Raw genomic sequence first — 18,236 nt, 5'->3', positions numbered from 1 at the left:
ACCTCAGGTTGTCCTCTTTCAAAAAATATATACACGTGAAGGGTTATTCAGGGATTCCTGACAGATATCAGGGTTACAATGTAACTTGCGTTATTTTTGAAAACAAATGGTTTGGAAATAGCAAAGTGCTACTTGTATTTATAGCCCTATAAAGCTAAGATTATGTTAACATTGGGTATTTCTAAACTCATGTCAAAATTTAGAAACTATTTAGCACGGGTGTTTTTGGTGGTTGTAGATGCGTAACAGATGTTGGGGGTCAAAGTTCGAAAAAGTGTATTTATTTAAAATAGTTTCATCATATTTTTATGAGAAGGGTTATAGCTAAACACAAACACCGCAGAAAAGTAAAAACAGCCCTGGTCCCACACGGTAAGAAAATTGAAAAGTGGTATGGTGATTAAAGGACCACTCTAGTGCCAGGAAAACATACTAGTTTTCCTGGCACTAGAGTGCCCTGAGGGTGCCCCCACCCTCAGGGACCCCCTCCCACCCGGCTCTGGAAAGGGGAAAGGGGTTAAATCTTACCTTTTTCCAGCGCTGGGTGGAGAGATCTCCTCCTGCTCTCCTCCTCTTCTCCTCCCCGTCGGCAGAATGCGCACGCGCGGCAAGAGCTGCGCGCGCATTCAGCCGGTCACATAGGAAAGCATTCATAATGCTTTCCTATGGACGCTGGCGTGCTCTCACTGTGAAAATCACAGTGAGAAGCACGCAAGCGCCTCTAGCGGCTGTCAATGAGACAGCCACTAGAGGACATAGGGGGAAGGCTTAACCCATTCATAAACATAGCAGTTTCTCTGAAACTGCTATGTTTATGAAAAAATGGGTTAACCCTAGAAGGACCTGGCACCCAGACCACCTCATTAAGCTGAAGTGGTCTGGGTGCCTAGAGTGGTCCTTTAAGCGGTTAATAACAGTAGCAGAATATAAATATTGGGTATTTCCTTTAGTATTACACATGGAGTATGTGAAAATATGTAATAACACAATAATAATAATAAAACACGTAAAACAACACAAAATGTTAAATCTAAACAGCAGATTTGACTGAGGTTGGTGATAAAATGGTTAAATGAAAAGTGTCAAAATGCTCTTGGTTAAATACCCTGGGGCAGTCATAGGCAACCTTCGGCACTCCAGATGTTTTGGACTTCACCTCCCATGATGCTTTGCCAGCATTATGGGTGCAAGAGCATTATGGAGGTTGTAGTTTGCAACATCTGGAGTGCCAAAGATTGCCTATCCCTGCCCTGGGGAATCTACTTTCTATAAATATATACTTTTGTGTATCAGTTTTGAATTCTATAACTAGTATTAAAATGTATTGCACTTTAAAAGAGCCTTGGTCCTTAAGGGGTTAAGATATAGAAGTGTGTAAAAATAAAAACATTACAGTGCTGCTTTAAATATAGCCAACACTTCTGATCTAAAACTTTAAAGTATTTATATATTTATTGAAAATATTTAGTGCAGGGCAGAACAAACAAGAAAATCCAGTTTTTAATATGCATAACATATGTTAAATATATATGTCATAATTTTGTTCTTACGGTAATTTAGTTTGATCTAAAAAGGAAAGCCCGGATAAACCAGCTAATCAAGTATTACTATTGCCAGGAAGCTTTTGACATTTAAGTAATAAAAAAAAAAAAAAAATAATAATAATAATAATAAATCGCAGAATTCAGGTCAACATATGTACTTTGTTCAACACATTAGCAATGTGCATCATACCTGTCACATATGATGTTACTAAAATAAATTAGTATACGTGTCTTTTATATTATTGCGCTGGAGTAAAAATGTAAGAGAACAAACAATTCTAAAATGATTTAAGTGGCTTAAAATACCCAGAGATATACACTTTGTCAATAGAAATATTGATTTATATTTTGCTGATACAAATGTCAAATGCTAAAGGTGCATTTTTTTAAAAAAAATAAAACATTTTTTTCTTTAATTGTTATTTTGCTTGTCCCTATCCTGAGCTCCATCATAAAATTGTGAAATGTTCCTCATAATAATGACCTTATAATTAACTGTCTGCAGTGTTCTAAACACCCAGAGAATGATACAATTACATGTTGGCACTGAGGTCAATACTAAGCAGGTAATCCCCTCTGGCCATTATATCACGTGATCCTTCTCTTTGTGTCTTGGCTTCATGTTTATTCCTGGCTGCCCTCCTCTCACCATCTGTGACTTTCTGTCTGTCTAGCTAAAACCTGGAGAGAAAGGAGATAAGCAGGTAGTAAGAGCAGGAAGCAAGACTGGCAGGACTCCCTCATCTTATGCTAAGTCTCAATTCCTCCCCAGCACCATCCCCAGTCACGTGACAGCTCTCAGGATCACGTGATCAAGGGTTTAGCTCCAAGATCACACAGTGCTGGGAACCTGCAGACCTGAAGTACAGCAGCTCACATCTCACACACACTTTATTTATTTATTTATTTCTGTTCCTCTTCCTTGATTATTTCTAGACAGCCTGATCCATGCAGCTCTGTGCATGTAAGGAGGGGGAAGGGAGATCTGCTGGAGTGAGCCGATTGCCTGCAAGCATTCACTGGGCTGCTGCTGTTTTATTCATGCTTCTCCCAACAGTGGGCTGCTTGTAATATGCTCACTAGGGTGAAATCTGCTGTGGCCAATTTCATGGGAGGAATCATGGCTGGAAACTCTGGAACTGATCATGCCAACAGTGCTGATTTGCCATTCAGGTTCCCATATGTTAGACCTGAGTTCCTTGGTCTCTCCCAGGATGAAATTGAGTGCTCAGCTGACCACATCGCCAGACCTATCCTCATATTAAAGGAGACCAAAAGGTTGCCATGGACCACAGGCTATGCAGAGTGAGTACAGCCTGTACACCATCATCACCATCACATTCCCCCCAATCTACCCCTCTTTATTAACTTTACCTGGGATAAGGCAGCAGAATAGCTTTCAAGGTCAAAGCAGGAGATGTAAATGCGATTGTGTGTTACAGTAAATAGAATGCTCTGTAGTCTCACATCAGTGGGGGTAGCAGCCCCTCTCCTTTACTGTCAGGTCAGTGTGTGTGAGATAATGTGATCTGAATGTACACACAGTTAAGCTTGTCATTGTTTTGCAAGGCCTAGGAAATAGCTTATTTTTCTTTACACTGTGAGATATGTAAAAAAATAAAAATAAAATGTGGATGCCTGTCCCAGTTATTTAAATGTTTTTAAGGTAAGCAATCATTAAAATAATGTACATGTAATTCGTATATGTTTGAATTATGAATTATGTTATACTCTAAAATAAGACCTGTCTGTGAATTAATGTACATATGTTAGTATATGTCTGAATTATATTGTGTGAATGATGTGTATTCTAAGATCTATCCATCTGTGAATTATACTTTATTCATACGCATTCAGTTTTATTGCTGTCGTGCATCAAAATCGAAAGGCAGCTTTTTTTATTGTACTTGTTTCTCTGTGATTTAATTTTCTGCAGTGTTTTCCGGAGGTAAACGTTGAGATAACTTTTTATTAATCATGCTGTTGTTTAACAGTACTTTGACATCTTCCTTGCTTTCCAACTTTATTGTAACAAAGTATCTCAGCAGGTACACAGTATGTGGAAACAAAGCAATGGCCATGAAATGCATGATAATATTAAAGAAACATTTTAATGTTAAGCATAAATATACTATATTTTTCGGACTATAAGACGCACTAGAATATAAAACACACACACACGCTATAATTACAGTAAACCTAAGCTTAAATGTATAGGGTTTGTGGGCATAGATGATGTAGTGAATGTTTTGATTTAGGACAGATGGGAAAAGGGAAACAGTTTTTTTTTTTATTTATTTACAATTTTATTGGAAGTTTGTTCCCCTCTTACTCATTCTTAGCTTGCGCCAAGGAAGAGGTAAAAGACAATCCCTGCAGGTCCAGTGGCGAGTGACGTTAGCCTGCACCTCCCCTAGGTGCAGACTGAGTATGCTCTTCTCATGAGATCTGGCACTGTGTAGTATCGGAGTATTGCCATGGTGGTAACATGTGGTAATTCTTCAGAGGTGCAGATTAGAGTCTCCTGGGCTCCCTTCCTGCCACAGAAGACAGCACTAGCCCGCTGAGGAAAAACAACCCACCATACCTACCAGAGTGAGAGAGAGTGAGTGTGTGTGTGTGTGTGTGTGTGTATATATATATATTGTATGCATGTGGATTTGCATAGTGGGCATATCAAAACTTTGGGGTGAAAAACTGTATTCTAATATTCCGAAAAGTACAGTATTTATGTTTTTTCTTTAGAGTGTTCGCATAAAAAAAATAAATTGAACCAGTTATACAGCAGTCTGATCCATCTACTGTGAGATAACCAAGATTAGTGATCCATAGTCCAGCCAGATTCTTCGCGTAGAGAAGAATTGTGTGGCTATGGCATAGACAGAGCAGTCGCCACATTCAGCCACTCAAATGGTTCTCGTGTCTCATAGAGACACATTCAACATAAATGTGCTGTGCTTACTAAAGAGCTTTGTAAATTGACTAGTTTCTGTGAGTTTTATGATTAAAGGGACACTATAGTCACCTGAACAACTTTAGCTTAATGAAGCAGTTTTGGTGTATAGAACATGCCCCTGCAGCCTCACTGCTCAATCCTCTGCCATTTAGGAGTTAAATCCCTTTGTTTATGAACCCTAGTCACACCTTCCTGCATGTGACTTGCACAGCCTTCCATAAACACTTCCTGTAAAGAGAGCCCTATTTAGGCTTTCTTTATTGCAAGTTCCGTTTAATTAAGATTTTCTTATCCCCTTATATGTTAATAGCTTGCTAGACCCTGCAAGAACCTCCTGTATGTGATTAAAGTTCAATTTAGAGATTGAGATACAATTATTTAAGGTAAATTACAAATGTTTGAAAGTGAAACCAGTTTTTTTTTTCCATGCAGGCTCTATCAATCATAGCCAGGGGAGGTGTGGCTAGGGCTGCAGAAACAAAGTGATCTAACTCTTAAATGACAGTGAATTGAGCAGTGAAATTGCAGGGGAATGATCTATACACTAAAACTGCTTTATTTAGCTAAAGTAATTTAGGTGACTATAGTGTTCCTTTAATGTGAACATTGTAATTTCTGGAAAATGCCAGTGTTTTACATTGTCCGAGAAAAGGAGCAGCAGCTGTGCACCAAAATCACTACATAAAGTTGTAATGGTTTTGGTGCTTAGCATGTCCCTTTGCGCCTAGAGTGAACACTAAATGGATTAAATATAAAATCTTCTATATTTACTTTAATTGAAGTAGTCAAGAGAAATGCAAAGTTTACATTGCAGCTCTGTCTGCCCCCAGTGGCTGTCTACCAGACAGTCACTGGGGGCACTTACAGAATCCTAATGGACTTTGGGTCCGTTATCTGACGCTGGACGTCAGGATCTCCAGCGTCAGATTTTCCCCATTGGAAAGCATTGAATAATGCTTTCCTATGGGGAGGACTAATGCACGCGGCCATTGCCGCACATGCGCATTAGGTCTCCCTGACGTTGGCAGGGAAGGAGTGTGGGCATAGCCTGTTCCTCTGGGCTGTATTCAGGTAAGTGGCTGAAGGGGTTTTAACCACTTCAGCCTCTCGGGAGGGGGGGGCGCAAGGGCGGGGGGGAGAGGCGCAAGGGCGGGGGGGGAGAACCTATTAACCTTATAGTGCCAGGAAAACTGCTTTCCTGGCACTATAGGATCTCTAATGTATCAGAATGAGATTATGATTTTATGTCAAGACACGGAGGCTCATATTGCTTAACCCTTTCTTTACTGTCCACCAATAGCAGCAAAGTATATTAACAGTAAGAAAAAACAGTAACCATAGAGATAGGACACTCCCATATCCAGTCCCAGTATAATAGGCAGCACCTCCTCATCCAATCCCTCTTTCTTTGCTGCTACCAAACAGATAAGTACCTCATTAATTACTCTTCTCTGCTGACATTTTGTACCATTCACTGGTTAATGTATGATTGTATTTTGTATTTATTTGACCTTATGTTGTATACCTTGTTTGTGCCCAGGGTCCCAGACCTTCCCTATCCGGCTTTATCCTGATCTACCTTCTCTGATACCTTTGGTATCGTGCTAGACTTTCCCTTGCTCCCTCCATTACTCTGCCGGTCTGCCTGTCTTTTCTCTTATTACTGCGTTCGCATTTTCTATGCGAACGCCTGACTACATTCACCTGTTTGATGTGCTCCGGTCTGCCTGCCTATTCTCCTATTGCCGCGTTCGTATTTTTTATGCGAACGCCGGATTCACCTGTTCTATGTGTTCCCCTGTGACTCTATTTGTATTTGCCCTTTTCTGCCGAACGCTCGGCTCTTCCCCTTTTCTCTTAGAATTCCGCCGCGAATCTCGCGAGATTGCCGGCGGCCATTTTCTATCACTCACTTTGGCGCTCTTTTTCTCCGTTCTCCTTATCTGCCGGTCTGGACCCTGGTGAGCTCCCTCCTTTTCCTCTGTTTGCTCTGCCTAGCCTGGGGTGATTAACTCCTGCTAGTTGCATCCTCCACATATTTAGCAGCTCTATTTACTATTTACTACATCAAATATATTCTAGTTGTGTCCCTATATAATACCGTATATTCCCTACATAAGGATATATTTTATTTGGGTCTGACATTATCCTCAGTAATAATTATTATGCCTAAACCTAAGGGGCCTGCCTCCCCTCTTTCCCCTGAGGATAGGGATATACCCCAAGCGCTGGCTGACCCTATGTCGGTGCCGGATGATGCCCAGGCCTTAGCACTGCAACGTTCAGTTACAGACGCCATTATGGCCGCCATGGGCTCTATGTCCTCAGCCCTGTCTCAGACTATCTCTCAGGCTTTATTGGCACAACCTGTACCCGCAGAAGCATCTACCATTCCTACACGCTTAGCGCATTCCTCTGTGAACCACCCAGGGGACAACCCTAGAAAGGCTAAGGCCAAATCTAAACACCTGATCCCTCCCGCCTCCAGAACCACCAAGACTGGTGTTAAAATATCCACCCAGGATAGCGTGTCTGTGTCACGCAAAAGAGCCTTTCCGCGTCAGGCAGAACGGGCGCGGCACTGGAAATGTGCCAGATCACTTACAGAGAGCGAATCCGACTCAGAATTCGGGTCTTGTGAGGAGGCTATTGATGAGTCCGGGAATGACTCCAAGAACGAGTCGGACGGGCAGGACACTGACCCCTTTGCCCCTACCCTACCAGGATTGGTAATTAGTGACTCTCGCAGTGACTCTCCCGCTACCGCGGTTTCGACTCTCATGGACCCGGCTGGAGAACCTATGTTTGACCCGGATGCTCTCCATCACCCGATGTCGGCAGAATGGCTCCCAGCCGCCCATGTAGCAAAATATCTTGAGAACTGGGTTAGGCGCCCTCTTAGCAAGACGGCGCGCAACAAGCTCAGGGCAGAATGTCCTAGACCCCTTATCCCTAATAAAGTCATGCGAGACACCCATTGTAGACCCTCAAATGACGCAATTTCTTGCCAAGATGGGTTGGAATCCCCGTAAGGGTCTGGAATCTGCATTAAAGTCATGCCAGGACAAACGCCTGGACATTTTTGGCCCCTTGGCAAAATTATTCGACCTGGCCGAGATGGGTGCAGAGGGCAATCTGCATAGCCGGTAGTGTGAACACTTCCCTGTCTATAGAACGTCGTAAAGCCATCCACTTTAAAATCGAGCCTAAATTGGCCAACCTCGCCCTCACTGAGGCGGGCAAAGATGCTCAGGGCCAGCTATTCGGAGACTCCTTTATCAAGGATTTGGGGCGCTTCGTAGGTGCTTTCACAGCCTTAGACAAGGCCCAGTCCTCCACGAGGAGGGTGTTTCAGGGACGGGTCTCTTCCAGGGCCGGCAGATTCCGGAGCCGTCTGTCCGGCCGGTCTAATTTTAACTCCCGAGGATCGGGACGAGGCTCTTATAACCAGAGGCCACCTTATCAGTACACAAGACACCAGGCTCCCTTCTTCCCATCTCGTGGAAGACCATGGCGCTCCAGAAGCTTCAGAGGGAACCCCGGTTCCAGACGCCCTTACGGTAAGACCACACCGACCTCGTGTTTTTTCCAATATCTGTGTAGGGGGCAGACTCCGTAATTTTTTGGTTAGAGACCACCTCAGATGCATGGGTTTTGAACACTGTAAAGGGGTTCCACATAGAATTGGTAGACACCCCGGGTCGCATTCCTCCCCCTCACCCTATGGTAATTTCAAAGGCAAACCGCGCCTTAATAGACAAGGAACTATTGTCACTCCATATGAAAGGAGCGATAGAACGGGCACCGCTGAACCATACTGGGGTTATCAGCAACAGCTTCCTGGTGGAAAAGAAAGGCGGCCAGATGCACCCAGTTATAAACCTTCAGGCCCTAAACTCCATAGTGCGCTACCGCCACTTCAAAATGGAGGGAATCCACCTCCTTCGGGACTTACTCCTACGCGGAGACTGGATGGCAAAGTTAGACCTCAAAGATGCCTACCTAACGGTCCTGGTGACCGAGTCCTCCAGGGACCTACTAAGGTTCCTCTGGAAAGGCGAAACATGGCGATTCACATGCCTCCCGTTCGGACTCTCGTCTGCTCCGTGGTGCTTCACCAAGTTGATGCGACCGGCCATGGCTTGGCTGCGCAGTCGTGGGGTAAGGCTGATAGTCTATCTGGACGATATCCTCCTCATGGCACAAGATCGGAGAGTCCTCTTAGAACACCTTCAATGGACAATGGATCTCCTACGTCGGCTGGGTTTCCTGCTCAACGGGGAGAAGTCCTGCCTATCCCCGGCCCGACACATGGAGTTCCTGGGGTTCACGGTCGACTCTGAAGCGGAGTCTCTCAGTCTCCCTCCAGCCAAAATACGCTCAATCCGCAAGGAACTACGACGTGCCCTCACGCGACACCAGCTGTCGTTGCGACCCCTGGCACGACTCATTGGACTACTGACCTCGTCCATCCAGGCGGTGTTCCCGGCTCCGCTCCACTACCGAGCTCTTCAATGCCTGAAGATAGCACACCTTCGCAAAGGGGCTTCGTATGCAGATTTGGTCCCCCTGGACTCGGAATCCCGAGACGAGATGACCTGGTGGATCCACAACCTATCCGCCTGGAATGGCAAGGCCATCTTCGGCTCTCAGCCGGAGTTCACGGTGGACTCAGATGCGAGTCTCCACGGCTGGGGCGCACACTGCAACGGGGTGACCACTGGGGGTCGCTGGACAGACGCAGAGTCCCGGCTCCACATCAATGCCCTAGAACTACTGGCTGGTTCCTTCGCGATCAGGAGCTTTGCGAACGGCACGGCCTGTGCATGCATCAGGCTGCGTATGGACAACATCTCAGCGGTTCGGTATGTCAACCACCTGGGCGGCACACGCTCAGCAACGCTGGCCCGCTTAGCGAAAGATTTATGGACCTATTGCCTAGCCAGGAACCTAACGGTCCAGGCGGAATACCTTCCTGGCCTCCACAATACCCATGCGGATTGGAGCTCACGCTATCTAGCAGACAGCAGCGATTGGAAATTGGATACAGAGGTGTTCTCCACTATCTCGTCCCTTTGGGGGCCCTTCTCCATAGACCTCTTCGCTTCCAGACTCAACGCCCAACTACCCAGGTTCTACAGCTGGCGCCCGGACCCGGCCGCGGAGGCAGTGGACGCGTTTCTACAGGAATGGCCCGACTCACGCCTTTACGCTTTCCCGCCACTTGCCATGCTCCCCCGAGTGCTACTCCAAGTACGACACCAGATGGCGGATATGGTCCTGCTAACCCCATTCTGGGGTACCCAGTCATGGTTCCCACAACTCCTGGAACTGGCAATAGACAGTCCCACTCTTCTGCCGCCCAACCGGGACCTTCTGCTGAACCCAATGGGCCAACAACATCCCCTCCTACTGGACGGATCAGTACGGCTACTGGCATGGAGAATTTCGGGGGTCCCTGGGAAGTCCCAGGAGTTTCGGACACAACTCGACGCCTCTTGGCTGACGCATGGGCTCCCGGCACTAGATGCTCATACGGGACCGCTTGGAGAGCTTGGGCTGGTTGGTGCCTGGCTAGGGACCTGGATCCCGTGGCGGCTCCGGTGACGGCGATACTCCAGTTCCTCACATCCTTATTTAAAGCGGGTCGCGCATATCGCACGATCAACCTATACAAATCGCCCATCTCCTCAGCTCATCATGGTTTCAACGGCTGCCCAGCGGGCCAGCACCCCCTTGTATGCCGCTTACTCAAAGGTTCACGCCTCTCGCGCCCCCCCAGACCTCGATACACAGCCACATGGGACGTCACCTGCGTCCTATCGCTGTTTTCCTCCTGGCCACCCAACTCGGACCTCACCTTACAACAACTCTCTGCCAAATTGGTATGCCTGTTCTGCCTCATCTCATGTAAACGAGTCTCGGAGGTACATGCCCTGGAACATGATGCGAGATCTTTCACCCCGGATGGGGTGACATTCAATATCTCCAGAAGGACTAAGACTGCCATACGCTCAGTCTCGTACCCGAGCTTTCCGACTAACCCACTGTTGTGCCCAGTGACCTGTTTGAAGGAATACGAACTTCGGACGAAGGCCCATAGGTCGGACCCAACGCCTCAACTTTTCCTCTCAACCCGTCGACCATTCACCCCAGTATCCAGCACGACTCTGGCTCGTTGGGTGAAGTGGATTATGTCGCAGGTGAGGGTGGATACATCCATCTTTAGCGCCCACTCCACACGTGGGGCTTCAGCCACGTCCATGGCCTCTTCGGGGGCACGCCTGGAAGACCTTATGAGGATGGCGGACTGGTCCAGAGAATCCACCTTCAGGGAATTCTACTTCCGACCTCAGCCACATGTTTTCTCGTCAGTCATTGCTCAGCTTTAAACTAGCAATATGAGCCTCCGTGTCTTGACATAAAATTACATGATTTTGCTATTTTATGACGAAAAGTCATGATTTTATGAAAGACACGGAGGCGAGTATTTCCCCTCCCTATTACTTATTGATATAATTCCCCCCCCCCCTGTCATTTCTCGCTTCGGGCGGTAAGTATAGCATTGCCTTCCATAAACGTACGACTTATATGTACACATGACTCATGACACTTCACATACATGGGGACTCTCGACTTAAGTACGAATGGGGGGACACTAACGGGTGGCTTGGTTTCCAAGGTATCGTATCTTGAAATGGGCAAATAGTGTTAGTACCGATTTAACCTTAGGGCTCCTGTCATTATGTCTTCACAGGTTGATCCACTTCTAGGCGCACCGCATGAAGGACGTCTCTATGCTCAGGACTTCCCCAAATTAGCTGAAGTTCAATGGTTGACAAAGAGATGGACTCCCTTTGGTTAAAGTTTCTCCATTCGTTGGCATCCTCTGTTCAAGTATCAAAAAGGACTGTGGGCCGTTGCCCTTCTAGTGTTGGACTGTTCCTGGTTTCCGGTTAGCTGTTGGCGGGTAGCATCTCCAAAGAAAGAGGAATTGGATGAGGAGGTGCTGCCTATTATACTGGGACTGGATATGGGAGTGTCCTATCTCTATGGTTACTGTTTTTTCTTACTGTTAATATACTTTGCTGCTATTGGTGGACAGTAAAGAAAGGGTTAAGCAATACTCGCCTCAGTGTCTTTCATAAAATCATGACTTTTCGTCATGAAATAGCAAAATCATGTAATTATGCTTTATGAATATTATGCTTTACTTGTAAGAGAATCGGTCCTTTGTCTGTGTCTTCAACTGAAAGGGTCACTCCAGACCCCTAAAGGACTTTAGCTTGCTGAAAAGCTTTATGTGTACTATTATTTATATTTTGAAAAAAGTGCAGTTTTCAATAGAAAGTTACACTAATCTAAATTAACCTAGCTGTCAATCAGCTAACGACTCCTTTTACTTCCTGGTTTGCTCGCTCTGTGGAGCTAAACTCAAGAAGCAGCAATTGCTCAGAGCACCTGCCTTGTAAAGACTTCTACATTAGTTAGTCTGTGAATGGACAGCCACAGAAAGTCTGGGAGGGGTTAGAAAGGGAGCATTTGCGAAGACAGTAGACAAGAGAACTGCATATTTTGCAAGCTGTTTTTAGATATACACCCCCAATAAAAAAAAATGCATAATAAAATGCGTGCAAGTTTTCAATATGGGGTATATCAACTAAACAGTAATTTTTATTTATTTTGTGTATTTGTCAGTGGAGTGTCCCTTTAACTCAGAGAATGAAGTAAGCTTTCTCTGTAACCCTCAAGAGCTGATTATATCTGATTAAATGGATTTAACGAGAACACTAAGATTTATCTATAAACAGTTGGATGTGTTAAAACCATAGCATTTTGGTCTAAATGCTGTAATATGGCAATCAGATCACTACAATTTACTGTTAAAGCATATAACTAACTAGGTTAAATCATCATTCAGTGTGAAAAGCAAAACAACTTAAATGACTGACTGGTTAGTGTTCCAGCTAATAACCTTTCAAACCTTTGTTTACTGCTCATGACATAAGTCACACAAGGTCAACCCAACTTTTAATATTCTAGAAGCCCAGGAGATATTAATTCCTGATCAATCCTCAAGGTTGTAGATTGGATTCCTGGCAGGTCCAGTTCATTCAGAGGTCAATAGAATGAGGACTATTGGGGTAGGGTATTAATAACTTCTAAACCCTGAAAATACATAAAAATTAGCCAAACCTATACGTATTCATACAAGTAAAACAATTGCATATTTTTCCCATTATATGTTCAGGGTTACATGTTTTGTGAACTGCTGCCTCTGTTACCATATAGTTTTCCGTTTTCTGGTTTAGTATAGTCTATTTAACTGTATTCTGTTAAAGAAACTACTGAAAACAAAATAAATCCATATATGTGCAATTTAAATGGGTGACTAATGGACGTCTTACTCATTAACTTTAATTATCCTTTTCTGATGACTCTGTTTTGTTCCCAGAGTAAGATATAACACTGGAATAATTTAATGATCTTGTTTAGTTCACCAGATGTTATTGTTCAGAAAGCTACCGCATCTTATCCCAGATATCACTGGGAAGCATCCTGTATCAGGCCCGGACTGGCCATCAGGCATACCGGGCAAATGTCCTGTGCGCTGCAATGGTCATGGACCAAGGCCAACAGGGGAGATCAAGAGATCTCCCTTCCCACCCCATGTAGAGCCGGCGCTATCCAAGCGCCGGCCCTGCTGTGTGCCTCCATGGGCCGGTGAGGAGATCAAAGATCACCAGCCCACAGGCACGAACAAGCGGTCACCGGCTGGGGAGGGAGACAGGAGAGGACCCGGGGAGCTCTGACTTGAAAAATGCTTGCGCTGCGCAGGACAAATACAGGGCCTTTTTCTCATGCTAGAGCTCTTCAGCAAAGCTCTGTGCATGGTCTGCCCTGGCAAAGCATTGAACCAACATGCTCACTTTGAGAGGGGGCGTGCTTGCCATTGGTAGTGACAAAACACACCCCCTCTGGTCCTGGCCCCTTCTCAGTGGGCCGATGTGATTAAAAAATGCCCCGGCTGAATTTTTTTTCCAGTCCGGCCCTGTGCTGTATCATACATCCCAATATTAGAGGAACGCCAATTCATGAGATTCTAACCACCAACGCATGGAGACTATGCACTCTCTGGATGTTTTGTATTAATCTTATATGATGGAATTAGTATATCATATTGGAAGTATTTTGCATTTTGTGCTGTATTTGAGTAAGCAAATATGTCATTCTCTGATAGAATATGAATATTGCTAAATGACTTATTGCAGTACACGAACGCCACTCAAGAGCTTCTGTTTTCTGCTCAACTTGTGCTGTTACAGGGAGGAATATCTCCCTATACATCAGAGTAATTTCAGTGTTAAGATGGTCTAGTAAAAAATGTCTGCCTGCATAAAGAACTCTACAACCTCAGAAATAGGTTTTGACTTATCATAGACCTCGTGATGGTGCCATCTTAAACACAGTGACCAGCAATCCTTTTTTATAAATGACCTCAAGATTAGTTCCACCTCTGATTGACAAACTCCTTATATCAGGTTATGTCTTTATGCATTGGCCTTGGATGCAATGAGTTTTCTTTACTGTCCGTACTTTTGTAGATTCCAATTTTATGGAATACACAGTTTTCCAATCGAGCCTGGGTTACAAGGCGCTGATTTGATGTGCAGTTGTAGTTTTGTGAATTTTGTAACTGTAACCTTTACCCCTTCCCTTTTTCCATGTGTGTCAGATGCGTTTTTTGAGACTGTTGCACATATATTTTTGGCATAAGCTAAGTGGAACTATATTCATTGCCACAGAAATTATGACTATGGCATCCAAAGCGTGTGCTCATTTTAGACACAGCTTAAGCGTGTATTCTTTGCAAATTGATAAATATCACCAGCTCATAATTGTGGTTTCTACAACATGGAATTCAACGTTGTACATGCTGTAGTGTCCGTACAAACAATGTAAAGCCATTATTGATTAATTTACAATGGATCTTTGGAATGTACTAGACATGATTCCTGTGTCAGTGTCATGTAATCAATACCATCCAATGTGTGATTTATGTTGGCTCATGAAGGAGGTCACAGTACTGGTGAGTCTTACAGTTGTGCCATTGAGTAAAATTCATCCACTAATGTATTTATTGAAAAAAGATAAAACATAGTGTGCACTCATTCTGATATGAATAACAACATGGACATTGAAGAGTAAACATTATAGTTTGATATAACTGGCAAGTTATATATTCTCTTGCTTTTAACTTAATCTTGTCATAATCTTTGTTTGGATGAATACCTCAACCAAAGAGGGGATTAGAGAGATGGCTGTCCAAGATGTCTACATATGCACCACACCCAATGTTTGGACAGATATTGGACTAGTAGAATTCCTTCTTTGATGTTATGGATCAAGGGGGCAGTCTTATTGATGCAGTTATGTTATACTGTTATAATTCACTCCGGACAAAGATTCCATAGAACAGGGTGCTTTCTGACATACCCTTTGTAACATTTTTAGAGTTGCTATGGTGCAAAGAGTGACTTTTTTAACCCCTTAAGGACCAAACTTCTGGAATAAAATGGAATCATGACGTGTCAGACATGTCATGTGTCCTTAAGGGGTTAAGGAATTCTTCCAGTAAAGCTTTCAAGCCTAATCAACTGCTTTTCAAACTGCCACAATGGTCGTGTTTGAATAAATAGCATTTTTGGATCCAGATTTGTTCTTCTGACTTATGAATCTAGCTCTGCATGTCTTCTTATTTAGTACCAACAGATCCAAACAGTATTAATGTATTATATGATGGCATACGCAGGTCATTCTTCCATAAGGTGTTAATTGACCTTATCTGTCAAGAAGCAAAGACATTCTGCTAATCTGGTTGCCTTTTTAAAACACAGTGTTTTAGTAATTGGAATACAGCTTATAATGTTTTTATAGTTAATAATTGTGAAAAACACAATAACAACAATATATTTTGTTTCTATTTGGACTACATTGACTCAATGACAGCACACACTGTTTAAAAGCCAAAAACCTACATGGTTGAAGTGAATTTCAATTTGATGCCAAGAGTAACAGAAGTAAAAGCATAGCTGATTTTGAGATTTCTCCAATTTGGCTATTTTTGCTTTAAATGTTAAATTCTGACAATATTCAATTTAGTAGATAGACTTGTTGGTAATTTTCTCAGCCTTGGTGTTATTACTTAAAATTCCCTTGTTATTGCCCTGACATTCCCAATTTAGTTCATCATATGTGCCAAGTTCAGGTTTAATATCAGGGGCATTGTAAGTAGTACTGATGATGTGTTTGCCCCTAAATAGGAGATATCATGCCAACATATATGCACACCAGGTTAACAGGTTGTTAACAGCCTTACTTATACTCCATGCGTTGCTTTAAGTGTACAGGTAAAATGTTCTGTAATTATGTTTTGTAACAGAAAAAGTGTTATTTTAGTGAAGATGTACAATATGCAAGAAATACCAGTATGGGATGAAACATTAGCAGTAGTGAAAAAATAACTCAAATTCTAAACATAGGTGAAATAGTGAAAAACATTTCTTGACTTTCGCAAGTTCACATAGATTGTAAATATTATTGTTTTCTTCTGTACAGGAGAACATCTTTAGTAGAATTTATTTTTTTCACGCTATTACTGAATTCTTCATACTGTGTTTTATATATGTGTTGTATATTCTGAAATAGACACTATGGTCACCAGAACCAGTACAACAATGATTCAGTGCATCTCTATGAGGAGATGCTGATTGGAGCAGCGCTGTGTTTTTCTGTGCATGCACAATAGTCTCAATGCTTTCCTATGGGAAAGCATTTGATTGGCTGAGATCATCCAGATTGATTTCAGCCAAGAAGGCAGGGCCAGCAGTGGCTAGAGCAGCACGACAGTGGAGAAAAGGTAAGTAAGCTACCTTTTCACTGCAATCAGAGGGGGGCTTGAGACCTAAACAGTTACTCCAGCAGCATAGTGTTAGAAATACATGTTTGTATTCCTAACACTATTGTATACCTTCACCCATAGGCCTTTTTATTATCCCCTTTTAAGCTTTTATTTTATCCAGGGCTTTTTGGTTATTGTGCGGGGTCCTTGAGATTTCAATATTTTTGACATTGGACGTTTATGAACTACATTGTTACAGAGCATTTTTTGCAGACCATAAAATCTGCTATTGCAATGGAATACTACCATTATTATATCCCTAATAGCTTTGACTTCTATACCCTTGTCAGTAAATATAGGCATTCTAAACCACATGCCAAGTAACAGCAAGTGGCAATGCTTTTATGACTGCTGCCAAAACCTGCATCTTCATGATCCCGAACCCGGTGGTCCACCTGCTGTGTAGTACTAACTGTGTGAAGCAGGTTTAAAGATTCTCACAACTGGCCACGTTATGCAATACCAATTGAACCATCTATAACATTGTCATGAATTATATTCACCAGTTTTGAAGTTAACAATGCTTAGTTTGTTTCTTAAATAACTAAACAAAAAACCTTAGTCTTTATAATATCAAGGGCGTAGAAGGTTTCTTGGGAAAATATACACAGAAAATAGATATTTAAAGTATTTTTTATGTTCTTAATTTTAGATAGATATTTTTTAAGGAAACTGTCAAATAGAATATTGAAAATCACCTCCAACTTATGTAAACTTTTTTTTTCATGTGATGCTCCATATTTTTTTAAAATGCATATTAAAACGAGTACCAAATAAAAGCACAATCCAGTTAAGTCCTGGGCACACATTGCTTTGGACAAGGAGAAATAGAATTATTTTTTTTCATTTTTTTATTCTCTTCTGTCTGTGCTAAGTAAATGCATATGTTTTTTTATGAAGACTGACAGAGAGCCAAGATGGAGGCATACAGTTCCTGGATAATGGTGTTGATTTCTACATTTCATTTTATTTTTGAGTCTTTGCAAACACATATTTGCAAAATACAGGGATTAAGTAAACATAATATTAAAACTGCTGGGAAGTTAAAATGTACCTTCAGGCTTCACTATTGGAAAGTATTGTATTCAATGGTTTCCTTAGGGTTTCCGCATTATTTGTCACTGCAGTGAAAGCACCTCTAGTGGTGGTCAGTTTGACAGCCACTAGAGGTGTACTTAAAGCAGCACTGCGATCCCCTCTCCAAAAGAGAGAGTATTTCATACTTATTACATATTAATTTTGACTGTGTTCATTGAAATTCCAAACCAGTCTAGAAGTGCTAATTGACTCTGTCTGTGAAGGCTGCAGGATCCTCCATAAACCTAAATTCTGTACTCTTGTGCATGCGCAAGAGTATAGCAGGGTTTGTCGGGACCTGCTGGTTCAAGATGGCTGCATCTGCTAGGGACAGGTACAGGTAAGGAGATCTCCCCTATTCAGTTTTCTTTCTAACAAGTTGACGTGGAGTGACAGGGGCTTTGATGCGGTGACTGGTGTTGTGAAGTAACAGGGGTTGCGGGGTGATTGGTTGTAGTTGGATGACCAAGGCTGTGGTGGGGTGACAGGGGCTGTTGTGGGGGTGATGGTTTGTAGAAGCATGACTGGGGCTGTGTTTGGGTGAGAGGGGTTGAGGTGGGCTTACGGGCTGTTGTCGGGTGACAGGGGCTCTATAAAAGTTTCTCCCCCCCACCTAAGGTTTACCTTGGACCAGGGACAAGGGAATCTGGTTCGCTGGCGATCCAGTGAGAGATGCAATATGTCTGCACCCCAAGGT

At 43.2% G+C, this 18,236-nt stretch overlaps 1 protein-coding gene across 1 annotated transcript in view; it reads left to right on the top strand.

Moving 5' to 3' along the window:
• Nucleotides 1-2,363: 2,363 nt before the first annotated feature.
• Nucleotides 2,364-18,236, top strand: part of PPM1H (protein phosphatase, Mg2+/Mn2+ dependent 1H) — a 215,291-nt gene continuing 199,418 nt past the window's right edge. Inside the window, exon 1 of the mRNA XM_063447154.1 lies at nucleotides 2,364-2,849. Coding sequence (XP_063303224.1) covers nucleotides 2,617-2,849 — 233 coding nt within the window. The 5' untranslated portion in view covers nucleotides 2,364-2,616. The remainder of the gene's footprint in view (nucleotides 2,850-18,236) is intronic.

This window comes from Pelobates fuscus, chromosome 3, assembly GCF_036172605.1.
Source record: "Pelobates fuscus isolate aPelFus1 chromosome 3, aPelFus1.pri, whole genome shotgun sequence".
Classification (NCBI taxonomy): domain Eukaryota; kingdom Metazoa; phylum Chordata; class Amphibia; order Anura; family Pelobatidae; genus Pelobates; species Pelobates fuscus.
Note: the sequence above shows the minus strand (reverse complement) of the source record. Positions and strands in the feature narration are given on the sequence as shown.